The following is an 18,616-nucleotide window of genomic DNA, read 5'->3' as shown; positions in this document are numbered from 1 at the left end:
CGAGTAGTACTCTCTCTGGTTCATAGTAGAATAGCTTTTTTTTAATCCAATGGAACAATAAAAGTGAAAAGGATTGAAGATTCAGCATGCCACTTTTAACCTTGCATTAATTATGTCCTTGATATTGTCACTGCATCTTTTTCAATGAAAAGTAAATTGTTTTTGAGAACCAAAGTGTCCTTCACATGGGCAGAAAAGATATTAACAGCTTTCAGGGTTGACCAAAGGTAATGATCATTTGTGAGAAACCTGCTTCAGATCAGTCTTCTGCTTGTGATTCACCATCCAATAACCTTGTACGTTTAGACAGAAAGTGTATACCTCTGGGCAATTAAGTTGTTGAAAAGTTCCAGTTTCATAGACATTATTTTTTTTAAATCTCCTGCTGACAGCTGTACTTGGCTTCAAAGTTACTCTTTGTTGGCATAGACTGGTAAGAAGAAATAATAAAAACTGCAGAATATATATTATGAGCCAAGTAAACAATAACATTATTCATCTTGTTCTGGATATAGCTTATCAAGTTTATTCAGCCTATTGCTGTTTTAGATCATTGCATAGCTTATTACATTACATATTATTGCAGTCTTAAAGACCTTCAGTAGAATAAAATGTAGAAATTGTGGCTATGTCACCAAACCGTTAAAGATTTTGAGAAATGAATCTCTAATAGCTCAGTCAACACTACATAGTTCAATGTATAATCAGTTCATAAAATCTAATTTAGCAGATTGTGCTGTCACATTGTATTAAAAGCAGTGCAGCAGCAACTGTTTTTTTTGTGGGGAAGAAGGACTGTATGTTAGCAGCTATACAAAGAAATTAAGTGACACTTGACTAACTCAATGAAGAAAAAAAGACACAGATTAGTCTCTTGGAAGAAGGGAAGCAGGTTTGAAAGGAAACCTGAGTTAAATGCAAAGTGAAGATTTACACCGCCTTCTGAACATGAATGGCTCTTCAATCTGAGAGGGCTCAATGAGAACTACTGACTACACTGAAAAAAAGGGACTGGCCATCTCTTGGATTTATGTAAGCATCTTGCATGTATTTAACACAATTGCCTCATGTTTTAAAGATAAATGTAACTATATAGTGTAAAAACTACATGATATGCAGAAAGGGTGTATTAAATTGTTCATATCATGTTCAGGTGAAGTAAGTCAATAAGATAGCAACGTTAAATCTCGTGAAACCACGCGTGATTTCATCTCGCGGGCTTTGGATCGTGGTTTAAAAAAAGGCATCCATCTCAGTCAAGTCGAGCAGCCAACTCTACGTTTTTTGGTATGTCTTGATTTTTTGAATTAATGTTTACCATATTTCAGCCAAATGTAGTTAAACGTCTAGAGTGCCGCCATGTAACATGCTAAAAAAGAGCCGTTAGCTTATTTGCTGTTTTATCTGTTGTCAAAGAATTGGCGCTTTTTCATTTGAATTTGTCTTTGGCACAAGAGCCGTAATATCACATTAAACCTAATTACGAGGCACTCACAACATAATTTGGTTTTCTGTGTGAATAGATTTGCCAACTGACTCTTCAGTTACATTGTGTATTTACTGCACCGTGGTGTTAGTGAGATTTTGGACATTGAACAGCTTTAGCTAATATCATCAGTGGCATTATGCTAGCTTACATCCCTACCCCTCCTGCCCTCACCTGCTGTCCTTTTGTTTTTGTTTTTTTTGCTGCACATTGAGAGATGACCTCTATTCTGCATTTCACCAGAAGTCAGCTGATGGATTGTGGGTTCAAGGTGTTATGGTAAGAAAGTATATTCTATTTTCGCTTAAGGTTTCTGTAACTTAATTATAATAGGTTTTTTATAATTATTAGGTGCATGCATACTCAAATAGACCACCCTATTAATACAACTGAGAAATCCAAAATCTGCCATAGGTTTAACCTGTATGTATTGTCAGAAAGGTGATTACTGGACCCACATTAATGCACACTTGAACTAAAATGAGGTTGTAACTTGTGGGTTCTTGGGTTGCAAATCAGAAACAAACATCTTTGGATTTTTTTAATCCCATAAGATCTGGAAACACAGTTTTTATTCAACAAAACATTACTGATTATTAACCAAGCACAGTGCCTGCTGTTATTTCAAAATAATTTTATGTCATTTTAGATGAAATGCAGCATTCCAGTGCATCCCAACCTTGCCTTTACAGTCAAGGTTTCTGACGGAGCTGAGTTTCTCTCTGACAGTCTGCTGAAAGTGTTTGCAAAGTGATCGGGGGAACAGGGCACAAAGCTAAAGGATGTAGCTGCCATGATGACAGTAAGAACTTTAAAATTCTTTAACTACAAAGTGTATATGTATTGCATTAGGTCAGTAAAAGATTTTTATGCTGCATCCATTGAAACAGTCAACTATTACCCGTGAGTACTGATTCCACCGAAAGGATGCCATAATTTTCGTTATGCATTTACTGGCCCACTGAGAAAAATTTATCTTTTAAAAAAAATAAATGTTCTGGAAACTATATATCCATAAAGTTGATGTCAAACAGGAACTTTTGATATTTCTTTGTAGATGCTGGTGTTGCATGTTGACTGGTTTAAGTTTTTGTCTGGGATCATTTTCTTCTGTGCTACTGAAAAGTTCACAAATCTCTGTTTTCTTTGTTATAATACTTTAGGATGACATTAATGCTCGAAGGGAGTCCCTCATCAAAGTGCTCCGCATCTGTGTGAAAGACAATTGCAACATCTTGGTGCAGGAGTTCATGGTGAGTGTTTTATGAGTAGATTGTGGCTTTGCAACATTTAAAAATGCATTTAGTTATCCACTTGATCCTCATTGGACTGGTTAGGACCAGTAGTCCTCTTTAATAATTTGAAGTTCACATGAGGCCTGGTAGTGAACTCGGCCGCCCCCCCTTGAGGCCCCACCCCCCTATATTAGGGGTCACATCAGTGTGAAAAAACTTTACATTTGTCATTCTAGTGAACAAAGGAAAATCCCACCAATATTTACATTAGCTTTTGTTTGAAAAAAAAAAAAGACCAACAGCTAACCAAATTGTGGGGCTGAAAGTCAAAATTCTAACATCTTCTGAGTGACATAACCTGGATTTCTGATGGGCCGGTGTCTTTCTAACAAAAACGAATGTAAAGCATTTGAAATTATTATGTTTTTCACTCTGTCTTAGAAACTCTGTTAGACCATAAGATAAGATAAGATAAGATAACCTTTATTAGTCCCACACGTGGGAAATTTGTTTTGTCACAGCAGGAAGTGGACAGTGCAAAAGTTATGAGGCAAAAATTAGAATACAATAAGAATAAATACAGTACACAGCTGTACAGAATAGAATAAAATAAAATACTATATACAGTAGAATAAAATAGAATAAAAATATACAATAAGATAAAAAATAGAATACGAATGCTATATACAACTGAGTAAAAATACAACGATGCCAGAAAAGATTATTGCACTTAGTGTTATTGCACATGTGTGGATGTGTGTGTTTGTTCAGTTAAAGTCTTTATTATGGAGTTTGACAGCAGTGGGGAGGAAAGACCTGTGAAATCTCTCCGTCCCACACCGTGGGTGCCGCAGTCTCCCACTGAAGGAGCTGCTCAGTGCTGTCACAGTCTGCTGCATGGGGTGGGAGACGTTGTCCAACAGGGATGACAGCTTAGCCGCCATTCTCCTGTCACTCACCACCTCCACTGGGTCCAGAGGGCATCCTAGAACAGAGCTGGCCCTTCGGATCACCCTGTTCAGTCTCTTCCTGTCCCCAGCAGAGATGCTGCCGCCCCAGCAGACCACACCATAAAAGATAGCAGAAGCCACCACAGAGTCATAGAAGGTCTTCAGGAGTGGGCCCTCCACTCCAAACGACCTGAGTCTCCGCTGCCATGAATGGCAGCATGGCAGGCAACTCTTTGGCTATAGCTATTTACTATGTTGCTTGCATTGGTTTAAATTACTCTAACATTAGAACTGGTAGATTCAAAAGAGATGAGTTTAAAAAGGAATCTTAAAGAAATGTTTTGTGTTTAACCAGGACTTGACTGAGGCCACTGCACAGATTGAGAAAACCACAATGAACATCTGTCTCCAGAGGATGCACCAGGCAATGACTTTTCTGATGTTGGCATCATCATCGAGGGTATAGTAGTTCTTCAAGATCTGGATAACGTGACCTTTGCAGTAGCCATGCTGTTTGGACCTTTTTTATTCCTTCAATATGAGTTACCCATCACAACTCTGCTACACTTTTGAGGTGATTCAAAGGGTGGTAATGGAGTTGGATGCAACTCAGCTCTCAAGAAAAGCTCACAACTAAGACAAAACTGCTCCTGCAAGGAAAGCTCACTGTTATGCATGCAAGCTGATCAGCTCTAGGTGAGAGGAGATTTAAATCTCACACTTGTTCTGCTGCATTTTTGAAGCTCAATTCCAGGAACAGATCGCAGGGTTCATTTTTATATACTCTGCAACTGCCATGAGGATGAGCCGTTTTTGTTGTTGTGGTTTGTTTTTCCTTTTGCTCTGTACAGCATTTTGGCAGCATTTTAAAATTTCTCTTTGTATTTTTTCTTTCTTTTACTAGTGAAGAGATGTAGCATGAACAGTTATGCAGTCTAAATATCCCATATGGGTCGTGTGAAATGGTATTTTCAGTTTCATTCAGTTGAAGTAAAGAACGTTGAATATTTCTAAGTGTGCTGTTTTGAACCAAGATGTCACAGTATGATCAGTGCTGTAATTTTTGACAGTCACTGTATCAATGTTATTTTTGCATCTCTTGAATAAAGGGTTTGACCTGCAAGTGCTAATTTCTTTAGTTATTGGGGTAAAATGGGTAATGTTAATAGGAAGGTGTTTGCCAATTCAGTAACCTAATTTAATGTTAATGGAAACTAACATTACCTCAAATTGTTTAATAATAATTGTTGTTTAACTGAATCTTGACGTCAGAGGCCTTAAATAGAATGTTTTGATTTGTTCTTTCCCAACATTTTTCAAAAGAAACAGTCTAATTTCTTTGCTGTGATTGATTCCAGAGAACACGGAAGAACTGACATTATTTAACTGTTGATTTATGTAGATTCAGTGGAGGAGTAATGTCAGTTTAATTCTTTACCTACTGTCAATGCAGTGAAATTAGACATTTTGTTTTGAAAGGTTACTCTGGTGGATGCCAGCAACCATCTTGGAAGAGAACAATACAATCTGTTATAAGGCCTCCATTTGAAAATTGTGTATTTGATACTAGAATATAATAGCAAAATGTAATTTGAAGATAACATGTAGCATTTAAGTGACCAAGTAGTATTGGGTAAAAGTTATTGAATGGTGTTGGGATAAAGTGAGAAAATTGTGAAGGATTAAAATATTTCAAGAGCTCAAATTACTTCATCAAAACATGTTTAAGTCACATTTTATCAACACAAATTGCACAGGTTTATTGAACATGAATAAATTGTGTTAATTTAACTCAATTGTTTAAGTTGCTGCCAAAGCAAAACATCTGTGTGCAACAAATGTCCACCATTGAATTAAGTAAATCCAACAACATATTTTTTTCAGTGTATTTGGCTCCTTTCCTGTTTGGAAGACTTCTTCTAATTGGCTATGGTGTGTACTAATTTATTGTAAAATTGAGGGTACAGTATAGTAGTAAGTAATCAAACAGTAACAGTTTGAAATATTACAGGTTAGGTTACCGGTTGCAGGGGCCGATCCTTCCATGATGATTCCTCGTCTTCCTCCTCTTTTTTGGGTTTCTACTGTCTGAGGTATTCAATGAGCACGCAGTCGGTTGGGCCATCTTCCTGATGTATTCATGGACACAGCTGGACTTTTGCCCGGTGGACCGATGGTGATTTTTTGTTTTTATGGGCTGATGGGTTTTTTTTGGGGGGGGGGGGTTTGTAACAGTAAAAACAATGAAAGGTGGTGGATTGGCCAAAGGCAAGTTATGAACTGTTTCTGAGAGACAAATAACACCAGGATTCTTTTCTACATAACTGACAGCTGGTAACTGTGCAGGGGCGGGTCTACCAAAGTTATCCCAGGGGTGCAGGTAGGGCATTTCCAGGGAAAGGGAGCACAAAGAAATGCTTTTCCTTCTTATTCTCGTTTAAAATGTCTAGCTTTTAATAAAGCTGTTTTTTTTTTTCTGTTCTCAAACTGATCTCCCTGTTGGAGCTCAGTCTGAGGGGAGTTATTTTTTTCTCCTTATCTTTCCTCATGTGGTGCATTTTCCATTGTTATACCTCTCTGACCTGTCTTCCCCATGTGATGTTTTGTGTCTTGTATGTATGGTCGGAGGGTAAGATGGCGCCGCCATTGCGTGCAATAGGTCGGCAGCCTTATGAAATTTCCCCTTGTGGGACTAAAAAAAGGTATATCAAATCAAATCAAATCAAATAATTATCCGAATCTTACAACCAAAGTGGTCATCTGGTGTAAAATGTATAGAAATCATACATATATCCCAACAAGACAGTGAACGTCACTGTCACAACAGCGTTTGCTTTCATTCAAAGGCATTATGGCTTTTCCTATAATACCTGATGGGCTGGTCTCTAGTCAAAATGCCCGGGACGATTTTTTGTCCCAGTCCAGCCCTGGTCATGGATCTCTGTTGTGTCATCCTGGACCGTGGTACTGACCAATCCCTGGCCTCCTTCCTTCCTTCCTTGGCCTTCCTCTTTGAGATGTAAAATGGTGTAATGACCCCATATCATGTGCTTCAGCTTCTGCTTGAAGTGTTACCTCAGTTGACATCTCCATCAGTGATTGATAAAATCCCTCAAGAATTGTGCATAATCTTCTCCCAGAAATATTTTGTTGAACATTATTCATTAGCATTAGAAATGTTGCTAAATAAAAATATGATGTTCAAGGTAAAGACTCCAATTTATTTGTACCATTTGCAGTTTGAACAGTTGTCAAACTCTACAAAGTACTGAAATAGTTCAGCTGATGCCATTTTGTAGAGGCAGAGAATTCAGAAAAACCTAACCCCCAAACATGAAGTTCATTCATTCTATATTATCAGGTTTCATTCTATATATTCAGAATTTTATTGTAATATATATATAATATTTTAGCAGCATTATTTCAGCATCATTTTAGTATGACTCAATGGTGCCCTCGAGTGGCCTGAATCAGAGAGCTGCTTTTCTACACAGACAGAAATATACTAAATTACTTTTGCTGTCATTTAGTAAATGAAATTTCATTGCAGTTTTCTCAACACAGGATGAAAATATTAAAAACTGTTTTAAGCATAATAAAACATACAGAAATCTATAGCAGCAAAAATGCTATTCAATTCAAAATGTATTTGTATAACACGTTTAAAAACAACAGAGTTGACCAAAGTACTCACAATTGGTTAAAAACAAGAGAAAACAATGGAAATATAGATAAATTAGAAACTAATAGAGACAAATAACAAGACAGTGAATTAACAATAAAAACATAAAACAGGGCCCTGCGACAGATTACCCCGCCTCTCGCCCTATGACAGCTGGGATAGGCTCCAGCGCCCCCCGCGACCCTGAAAAGGAGAAGCAGAAGCGAATGGTTGGATGGATGGAACATAAAACAGGCCTGATAGTACTCATGCTGAACTCGAATTAAAAGCCAAAGTAAAAAAGTGAGTTTTAACACGCGATTTAAAAGACTGAATAGACTCTGAAGTACAAATCTCCTCTGGCAGATTATTCCAGAGTCTGGGTGCTGCTACTGCGAAGGCCCAATCTCCTCTATGCTTCAATCGAGACCTTAGTTGTGCTAAGAGCATCTGGCTAGAAGATCTCAGTGCTCTTTTGGGGTCATACGTGTTGAGGAGTTCGTTTAAATAACAGGCGCCATATTATTTAAAACTTTAGAAGTAAGTAAAAGAATCTTAAAATCAATATGATATTTTACAGGGAGCCAGTGTAAATTTGCTAAAACTGGAGTGATACGTTCATACATTCTAACACCTGTTAAAAGATGTGCAGCGGCATTTTGGACTAACTGCAAGCGATGGAGAGATGAGTGTTGAAGACCCAAATAGAGAGAATTGCAGTATTCCAGTCTAGAGGTGATGAAGGCATGAATAAGTGTTTCTAGATCTCTTAGAGGAAGATAAGTGCTATGAAGTGCAATGGTTAAACGAGACGAGTTTCTGAGCAAGCCAGCCTGATGAAGGTTCATCTGAACCGAAACGTCGCGTTTTTGGCTTGCGCTTAAATATTATTGTTCGCTTTTATTTCTTGTATTGCGCGAAAATAAAAGCGCTCAGTTATTATACGAGTAAACGTGAGTGTCATTCATTTGCGCACAGTGACTTAGTTAAACGAGACCTGTGGAATTAGCATACAGAAACCTGGTATCCAGTACAAGTGGCATATTTTATTTAAAGTCAGAAAGCCTATCCAGCCAGAATATATGAAAGCTGAAAAGTGTCTTGACTGAAAGTGCTCTGTGATCCATGACTTTCTGCTTCAAAGAACAGGAAGAAAAACATTACATTCTGCAGTCGTCCCAAATCCTGAAACACACTGTTTATAATTGGACTTCCAAAATGGGAGCTTGTTCATTATAAGTCTCAGATCTGCATTGCATTCCTTTGAACCCATGGTCTCCATTATCCACCCAACAACCTCCCTGCTTTTGTCTTTGACTATATCAAAATAATTGCATTCTTTAATCTGTGGAAAATTCACCTCAGCAGTAATTCTGGGTTTGTCTTATAGAACAGTCGGTCAAGGTGACACAACTCTTCTTGTGGGTCTTTTGGTTGCTCAGAAGCACACAGATAATGATACTCAAAGACAACTCTGGGTAAACTACTTGCTTTGTTGAAACACTGAAAGTTTTTCTGTACAATTACTCCACCATCTCATTCTAAAGAAGTTGTTATGACCCAGGAACATCTGGGTCATATATGTGTGTGTGATTCCTCTCTCTCCTCTATCTCAGGTGGGACATGGGTGTGTCTTGATCAGTGTTGGGGAGTAAAGGAATACATGTACCGGCGTATTTAAAATACAAAATATGAGTATTCCATTGTAAATAACTGTAAATAGCTTTGTGAAATAGGTCATTTGTAACCCTTTCAATGTATATATTTATTGTCTACTGCAGCAGTCTTGTAGGAGTGAGAAGCTTTTTCTGTTGAACTCAGTTTTCTCCTGTTTTTCAAAGTAGAAAAACATTAGAAAAGCAAATTGTTTTTTGGTTGACTTTTGTTTGGTAGGGAAGCTTAGGGACCTTTAGAGATAAATAATTGACTAAATAGCATTTCAAAAGAGAGAGATTGCTACAGTTTTGGCTCTTTCTTGGGTGGTGTTGGAGAGGGGGGGCCACGTTTCTTGGAATGTTCAATTTACCTAAGAACATAACACAAGTATACGAGTATTGTGTGATGCCTGTAAGAACTGGTGCAATAATAAATAATGTAAAGTCTAGAATCTAATTACATTTTGGTAATTTTATACGTTACGATTTCCATTTCATATGAATTGGCTTGGACCTCAGTGTAATTAATTTGTGTGTGTTTACTGTTACTTACAAATCTCTGTTATTTGTGCATTAAGAAAGAACAGAATTGTGTGAAATACAAATAAAATCACTTTTAAAATGAGTGGCTCTCAGTCAGCCTTTAATAAAGAGCTCAGTAGGACTTTGATGTAGTAGAGTAGAAGCTCTTCGATAAATGCAAAATACAAAAACTGCAACTTCGTGTGGTTTCATTGTGATTAAAAAAACACACAACTAAATAAAAACAGTATTTATTTGTTTGGAAATATATAGAATACAAGTGTCTGTAATTCACAGAAAACAAAGGATAAAAGACAGGAATACATCAAATAAAATATTCAATACCCTCACCTTGTATAAAATTATGCAATGGAAGTTGCGGAAAATGAATAGCACCCATAGCTGCCACTGAATATGTTCTTTTGTGTCTTGATGGAAATCAGGAGTGTACAGTATGGACTGTATATTTATGGAATTCTGATTTCTGACAAATGTCATGTTGTCAAAGAGTGTTCTCTTGCACACTGTCCTTTAGTAATTTAGTCGCCTATACTGAGACACAAAGAAATTCAGTGGCAGATATTGTAGAAAACTGACAAATCCTGCTCCATTGACATTTACAGCCAGAACTTTTTGCATTATAACTCAAAAAATGTTTTTGTTTTGTTTTGTTTTCAGCCCACCCCTTCCCTTTCTTATTCCCCCATGTTATCATATTGATTAAGTCCATAGGAGGCCTAGTAATGACTAAATGGTGCAGTCTCCTTCAACTCATGGTACCCCTGGTGGTTTGGCTCTGTAAAGAGACGGAGAGGGCAGTTAGAGAGATTAGATGAAACTTTATTAATCCCTCGGGTGGGTTCCTCCAGGAAATTCAGTAGGACTAGGAAGTACCACAACTCTATAACTACCTATCTATCAACGTATCTATTGATGTAAGCATAAGCCAGTGTTTTGAAAAGACTCTTTTAGAAACGTAGGTGCTCTGCTGTGGTTACATACAGGAAGACAAAAACCAGTGCAGTTTAAAACCACACAGAAAAAATATTGTGACTTGGATTCTTTAGTTGCCACTGCTTATCAAACTGCTTCCTTAAAGTCCTGTTGGACATGACCTTCATTTCTATGCAATGAGCACTGTGAAAGCCACCCTACTATATATGTAAAACATTTGTTATTCCCTTTTTAGAACCTGCGTCTGTAGGTCACTTAATGATTTTCTGTACATCCCAAATGACGTAAACAAAAATAGCCACTAGCAGAAGGCGTTTGAGTGTGTAGATAAGTGTTACGGTACCGAGACTCATGTTCTCCTCCACCAGAGGCCTCTTCTCATTGCAGTTCACCACTCTTCCCTGTGCTGCTCCCAGAATAGTCATGATGTCCACTAAGTTGAGTTTCCCTTCCTCCCTGGCCTCCCCAACTTCCTCAGCAAGCTCCTTTGCTGCCTCTTCACGCTCCTCTATTTCCTCTTGGGTCAGCATTGCATGTAAACCTTGTTGTGCTGTGGTGTTTCCCACCTGTGGGGGTGCCAGAGAACACAAAGCCCTCACCTGCCCATAGGACTTCAAGTGAGCTATATTGGCACGTAAGAAGAGCAAGAGGACATTGAGGTCGTTCAGTGGGCAACCTAGCCGTCGTCTGTTGATGAGGTCCAGCGCTGGGAGGACCTCATAGATAGAAATGAAGGTGGTATCCCAAACAAAGAGTCGAAGGAGGCTGAAGAGGACGATAGGTGCCAATAGGATATAGATGGCACCATTAGCAACACTTATCACCTGAAAGACTAACTGGCCAATCATTTTACACTGAACCAATTCAGGGATCCAGTTCTGATCTCGCAGCATCCCTGTGCGTACAAAGCAGCTAAACTCATCCTGCAGGAAGGCAGACAGATGGAAGTAGGCCAGGTACAGGCAGGCAGCAGTCATGAAGATCAGGAGGAGGAAGCCCCGCAAGAAAAGCATGCTAACAAGAAAGTACGAGTTTTGTTTGCACTGCATGTGTCTCTCCAGAAGGGGGTACTCAAAGTACCGCTTCTTTTTGGCCCTGCAATGACACAAGAACAAACTCAGCATTATAACCATAGTCGTACTGCTACAAATACACACAGCTGGGAGCCACCCAACACAACCACAATGTTCTACTTTTGGCTCCTAGGAGTTCCTGACCACAATACCAACAGTACTGAGACTGTTGGTAGCTAAGCGCTTTGCTTAAGGGTATAACAAGGGTAGTTGCTGTGGGAGAGGAAGCGATCGCTCTTAGCTTTCCTAGTTTATCAAGAGACAGAAGAGCATCACTTTTGTATCCTCTGAATGATAGATACTTTTTACTGCTGCTGCAATGACCTAGTTTTATCACATGAGTCCTTGGAGATTTATGCAACTAGACATGTGAGTGAATCAATATTCATACGCTGAAGCTACTCAAAGCGTATGAACACTTGTGTTTACAAACTAACAATCATAAGTCCCTTACCGCTGCAACTCAGCCTGAAACGTCAGCGGGTTCTTAGTGTTCTGGCGCATATCCAGAATGTTTTGGGCCATTCGGACTGAGCGGTTGTAGGACTTGTCTAGTTCATCAATTATGAAGAGCAGGTCTGATCCCAGTGTGGGCATGACAAGCTGGCGCCAGAGTAGAGCTGGGAGGTACATCAGCACGGCCATGGCCAGAAGAGAGTAAGGGAACATCTGGACAGACAATGACAACAGAAATTAGGAATAAATGGAGAAGAAACACCCAATCATATAGATGAAACAAAAAAACAGCCAGTCTCACTACTGATCTTTTATTAATAAGTCAGTATTACAAATGAAGAAGCATGAATGATTTGTAAAGGGTTTTTAGAAAAAACTAAACTAAATCAATCCTTAACTCAGAAATGTGGTACACTGACATTTTTGACTGAAATTTTGCAGGGGTTTCAGCAGTTTATCATCCACTCTAGGCAGGAATAACATTCAAGAGTGCTTGATCAGAATCTTTGAACTCACTTTGTGTACCCAGAGGGAGCGCTCCTCGAAGTTCCCATCACTGTCAAACTCATGATGCATGAGAGAGTCCCAGCAGTATGTGTCTATATAGCTGGCCTGCTTCACAGTGAAGTTACTGGGAGGAAAACAGCTGATCTGAGGCCCTGCAGAATATAAAAATATTGATCTATAACCTGATGTGAAAATGTGGAAAATTACTTCATGCAACATCAGTTGATTCTGTTTTGTCAATATGCCTGTAAGCCACTGCACAGTAGCAATCTCTCTCTCTCTCTCTCTCTCGCACACACACACACACACACACACACACACACACACACAGAGTTTTCCATCCTAAAAGTCCAATGCTAGACACATGCTGTACATCTGAGGTGCTGCATGCCCTTTCCCTTTCACTGGAATAGATCTCTGTGGAAATCATATGTTTCCAAGTGGCAACATGGCATTTAAAAGAAAAAGAAAAACTCTGGGTGACTGTGTTCCAAATTTATGCTCACCCACCTTATATTTAGTTCACCTTTATATTACCACATATTGTCCACCCACACCCATCTGTCATTTCTCAAGGGTGCTCCACCCTTAAACAGAGAGCTAGAGTTAGAAGACATCAAAGTGTGCCCCACCTACTTGCAGCTTTGCAAGAGAAAGAGTCTGTTTTATCCTTGCACCCTCCACATTTGGCCAGCTCAATATAAGTACAAATATGCTGCCACTACTCTACTGCCAGGATATAATTTCTCTCACCACTCCACCTCACGATATAGTGCATGGCCCACTTATCTCATGGGTGTGCATATTTTTGTAATTATTCAGTCCTAGTTAAGTGCTAAAATTAAGAACCCAAGCAGACATGGGGAGAACATGCTCCACACAGCCACATGGTGGATTAGAAACCAGGAGTTTTTCAATTCAGTTCAATACAGTGTTATTTATACAGCGCCAAATCACAACAACAGTCACCTCAAGATACTTTATATTGTAAGGCAGACCCTACAATAATGCATACAGAGAAAAACCCAACAATCATTCAACCAGGTATGAGCAAGCACTTTGGCGACAGTGGGAAAGACAAAGTCCCTTTTAACAGGAATAAACCTCCGGCAGAACCAAGCTCAGGGTGAAGCAGCCATCTGCCACGACCGGTTGGGGAGAGAGAAGGAAGACTGGATAAAAGACATGCTGTGAAAGCATTATTATAATTATTATTATTATGTACTAACCATGCCAGTTATGGTTTCATGCAGCTTCTTACATATTGCTAAATAATTCCTAAATAAAAAAATATATAAACAAAAACAACAGAGCATGCCTTCTCATGAAGTCTTGTAACAATATTTTCCCCTTCAGTTCCCTACCTGTGCAAGCCATTTGACAAAATGAGGGAGTTGAAAAAAGTTCTGTCCCTGCTTCTAACACCTCCTTTCAATCCTCACTTAATATTGGGAGATCGCCTCCACATTTGTGCTTTAAACAAGGCTTCTTGGCTAAGAGCACAGGTGCAAGTAAACCAGGCTCCAGACAACAGTACACTCAGGCACTGTTGTGAAACTGACAAGCCAGCAGATAAGCAGCCAAGATGCAGCAGATAAGCTGTGAATCTCAGGACCATGTCATGTCCTACACACACACTCCCCATCTCCTCCTCTGGTTAATCAACACATCCTCTCATTTGACTTAAATAGAGGGGAGCTGCTAGAGAAAAACTTTGGCTGGTAATTACAGCTTGCCACCGTTAGTGAACACTCCTCTCAATCATCCCTTGTTTCAATTAGTATCAGGCGCATCAGGCTGATTGCACACCGGCTCTGTAGAGAAGACGTTTAGTTCAAGGTCAAGACAGTCAGTCTCTGCAGCAATACACTTGTGGACCTGCCAAGTATATTTATGATTGTCAGCTGTGCTCTTTTTGTTATGAATGGCCGGGGATATAGTATCTGTGTGCTTGTTCCACTTAAATTATATATTTTTTTATTTTCCCCTCTGACAGCAGAAGAAATGGCAGCAAAAACAATAAAGTGCTGAATGGAGTTTTAAACCCTTTGTTATTTTTTGTTTTCAGTAATTTCATGATGTCTTGTCAATGTTGCATAACATGTACTGTTGAGGCTTTGAGGGGGTCTTAATGGAGTCAGCCGTTACAATCCTCCTTTTATGACAGATGTTTAAATCTTTCCTCTTCCATGACTGAGTAATTAATATCTTTGTTTTACAGTTCTTTATATTAAATTTCCTTGTATATTTATTGTAAGAGGGAATGTGGGATAAAACTCTGTTTTATCGAACCTGCAAATCTGTAGAGATTAAAAAAGTTAAGAACCGTATTGGGGGGGGGGTAGTTTGAAGAGCAGCAGAAATATTAGTAATATTAGAAATATTAGGTCTATTTCGCTAAGTATGAGACTCATCCTTATCATGAATTCAGCTACATGCAAATGATTAAAAAGACATTTAGGAACAAAAAGTACAAGATTCGTGTACAAGGAGGACTATTAACATTGCTAAAACAAGGACCACAAAATCCAATAAGAGCATGGAGAAAAAAAGACCTATAATATTCATGAGGGTATAATTAAGGGCAAAAGCAAATGGAATACAAAACAAATGTCCTGACATAGTATTAAAAAAAACAGTTGCTCACCCAGGGAGATTTCACGGGCAAATGCCATGCACACCAGCATCAGCGGAAGGCCCACAGACACAAACTTGATGACCTTGTCAAGAGGAAGCTCCAGTTCCAGGTGGCTGATACGGTGTATCCCAGAGTCATCCCGCAGCAGGGCATCAGATAGCATGGCCTTGGCCGCTGCCTGGGCGATTGACATTTTGAACACCTAAGCAAGAAAAAAAGATGACTTTTTTTTTGTTTGGTTGTTTGTTTTTTACCTCATATATGACTGCTTTCCTTAAGCTTATGTTCACTGCTGTTCTTCACTACATGTGACAAAATACAGCAATAACTCTGATAAATCTTTAGTAATAAAAGAAATCCTCTAGAGTAACAAATCAGAAATGGAATTAACATTAACCAAAGTATATTATCCAAAGACATCTGATGAAAGCTGTTACCACCTTACCTCAAGTCTTTCTGCTTTCTCTGCTGATGTTATTTGAAAATGTGGTTGCAGAGACTAGAATTTCCATAAAAATCTGCACAGTGCTGGAAAGCAGCTTAAATAGTCAGGGAGGGTCTCAGCCTGGACCAGCCCAAGATCCAACCTCTCATTTACTGAGTCTAACTGTAATTACAGAGAGGACATCTGGAAGCATGTATTCTCCCAAATGGCACTGACTAAAGCAGACCTCCAGTTCTCAACAGCAGGTCTAACAGCCGTGTGTGTGTGTGTGTGTGTGTGTGTGTGTGTGTGTGTGTGTGTGTGTGTGTGTGTGTGTGTGTGTGTGTGTGTGTGTGTGTGTGTGTATTTCTACACTGGCTGTAGACCACTTCAAACAAGTGAACCATCACCAGTGGCTTTTTCAGCCTCTATCATTCAGATTCTATTTTTTACTGCACTTCAGCCCAAGAGCTACTGCTAAGATACTGTTGCAAATAACACACCAGATGGCTTGTTTCTGTCCCTGGCAGGCTGTACATGCTGTACATTGTGCAAAACTTCTATTTGACTCCATGGGAGTGACAAGAACACTGTGACAGGGTTTTGTACTCTAAATGTAAGAAAGCTTTTATTTTACTTTATTTTTGCTTTTGCTTTTATTTTACTATAGATGATTTGCTCAAGTGGTTCTCAATTCTGACACAAAATTCCCACAACCACACACAAAGAAGCTTTGGTCACATGTTTGAATTCCTTAAGCATGTGCTAAGATTTAAATGTTTGTTCTTTCATGCAAGCCCACTGCTAGAATTCAGCAATGAAGGTTGGTATGGGTTAAAACTCTATTATAACTGAAAATCTTTTTTTATTATTTCATACTTTATTTAAACTAAGTTCTTCAATAATTCAATTTTCAGTTCAATTCAATTTTATTCATATACATCACAACAAGAGTCACCTCAATGTGATATGATCAAGCACTTTGGCAACAGTGGGAAGCAAAAATTCCCTTTTAATAGGAAGAAACCTCTGGCAGAACCAGGCTCAGGGAGAAGCAGCCATCTGCTGTGACCAGTGATGACGGTGATGAAGGGAGAAAGACAATAAACATACTATGGAAGACAGCCAGAAATTAATGCTAACATGTGGTGAGTGAAAAGAGTTCAGAAGAGGAGAAATGTTTAGTGCATCATGGGAAGCCCCCAGCAGTCTAACTCTATTGCAGCTAACTAAGGGTGGCTTCAGGGTCACCTAACTATAGGTTCTGTCAAAAAGGACAAATCCAAATTCAATTCAATTCAATTCAATTTTATTTATATAGCGCCAAATCACAACATAAGTCGCCTCAAGGCGCTTCATAGATACAGAGAAAAACCCAACAATCATATGACCCCCTATGAGCAAGCACTTTGGCAACAGTGGGAAGGAAAAACTCCCTTTTAACAGGAAGAAACCTCCGGCAGAACCAGGCTCAGGGAGGGGCGGGGCCATCTGCTGCGACCGGTTGGGGTGAGAGAAGGAAGACAGGATAAAAGACATGCAGAGAGACAGAGGTTAATAACAGATATGATTCAATGCAGAGAGGTCTGTTAATACATAGTGAGTGAGAAAGGTGACTGGAAAGGAAAAACTCAGTGCATCATGGGAATCCCCGGCAGCCTACGTCTATTGCAGCATAACTAAGGGAGGATTCAGGGTCACCTGGTCCAGCCCTAACTATATGCTTTAGCAAAAAGGAAAGTTTTAAGCCTAATCTTAAAAGTAGAGATAGTGTCTGTCTCCCAAATCCAAACTGGAAGCTGGTTCCACAGAAGAGGGGCCTGAAAACTGAAGCACTGAACCATTCTACTTTTAAATACTCTAGGAACAACAAGTAGGCCTGCAGAGCAAGAGCGAAGTGCTCTAATAGGGTGATATGGTACTACAAGGTCATTGAGATAAGATGGGGCCTGATTATTTAAGACCTTGTATGTGAGGAGCAGGATTTTGAATTCAATTCTGGATTTAACAGGAAGCCAATGAAGGGAAGCCAAAACAGGAGAAATATGCTCTCTCTTTCTAGTCCCTGTCAGTACTCTTGCTGCAGCATTTTGGATTAGCTGAAGGCTTTTCAGTGAGTTTTTTGGACATCCTGATAATAATGAATTACAGTAGTCCAGCCTGGAAGTAATAAATGCATGAACTAGTTTTTCAGCATCACTCTGAGACAGGATATTTCTAATTTTAGAGATGTTGCGCAAATGGAAGAACGCAGTCTTACATATTTGTTTAATATGTGCATTGAAGGACATGTCCTGGTCAAAAATGACTCCAAGGTTCCTCACAGCGTTACTGGAGGCCAAGGTAATGCCATCCAGAGTAAGAATCTGGTTAGATACCATATTTCTAGGCTTTTCAGGGCCGAGTACAATAACCTCAGTTTTATCTGAATTAAGAAGCAGAAAGTTAGCGGCCATCCAGGTCTTTGTCTTTAAGACATTCCTGCAGTTTAACTAATTGGTGTGTGTTATCTGGCTTCATGGACAGATAGAGCTGGGTGTCATCTGCATAGCAGTGAAAATGTATGCTATGTCTTCTAATGATACTGCCTAAGGGAAGCATGTATAATGTAAACAGAATTGGTCCTAGCACTGAACCCTGTGGAACTCCATAATTAACCTCAGTGTGTGAAGAGGACTCTCCATTTACATGAACAAACTGGAGTCTATTAGATAGATATGATACAAACCACTGCAGTGCAGTACCTGTAATACCTACAGCATGTTCTAATCGCTCTAATAGGATATTATGGTCGACAGTATCGAATGCTGCACTAAGGTCTAGCAGGACAAGCACAGAGATAAGTCCACTGTCAGAGGCCATAAGAAGATCATTTGTAACCTTCACTAAAGCTGTTTCTGTGCTGTGATGAGCTCTGAAACCTGACTGAAACTCTTCAAATAAACCATTCCTCTGCAGATGATCTGTTAGCTGTTTGACAACTACTCTTTCAAGGATTTTTGATATGAAAGGAAGGTTGGAGATTGGCCTATAATTAGCTAAGACTGCTGGGTCT

The 18,616-nt window shown here is 39.2% G+C and overlaps 1 protein-coding gene and 1 long non-coding RNA gene across 3 annotated transcripts; one reads left to right on the top strand and one right to left on the bottom strand.

Moving 5' to 3' along the window:
• Positions 1-2,151: 2,151 nt before the first annotated feature.
• LOC146660213 (uncharacterized) lies at positions 2,152-4,467 on the top strand. The gene is made up of 3 exons (XR_014913438.1): positions 2,152-2,288; positions 2,650-2,739; positions 4,027-4,467. It is a non-coding gene; the product is annotated as an uncharacterized LOC146660213 (long non-coding RNA).
• A 5,307-nt stretch (positions 4,468-9,774) lies between these two features.
• Positions 9,775-15,716, bottom strand: LOC146660212 (pannexin-3-like). Of its 2 annotated transcripts, XM_085419980.1 has the most exons (6): positions 15,583-15,715; positions 15,147-15,339; positions 12,509-12,651; positions 11,991-12,205; positions 10,807-11,558; positions 9,775-10,305 (listed from the first exon to the last, which is right to left on the bottom strand). In XM_085419980.1, the coding sequence occupies exons 2-6, from the start codon at positions 15,328-15,330 to the stop codon at positions 10,247-10,249; spliced, it is 1,353 nt and encodes a 450-aa protein (XP_085276106.1). In that variant the 5' UTR covers positions 15,331-15,339; positions 15,583-15,715; the 3' UTR covers positions 9,775-10,246. The 2 variants fall into 2 exon arrangements, with proteins under 2 accessions (XP_085276106.1, XP_085276105.1); XM_085419979.1 differs by lacking the exon at positions 9,775-10,305 and having other exon boundaries at positions 10,333-11,558; positions 15,583-15,716.
• Between the last annotated feature and the right edge of the window lie 2,900 nt (positions 15,717-18,616).

The sequence above is a fragment of the Rhamphochromis longiceps genome, linkage group LG10 (genome assembly GCF_057381845.1).
Source record: "Rhamphochromis longiceps isolate RC_006_pf linkage group LG10, R_longiceps_female_GT1.1, whole genome shotgun sequence".
Classification (NCBI taxonomy): Eukaryota; Metazoa; Chordata; class Actinopteri; order Cichliformes; family Cichlidae; genus Rhamphochromis; species Rhamphochromis longiceps.
Note: the sequence above shows the minus strand (reverse complement) of the source record. Positions and strands in the feature narration are given on the sequence as shown.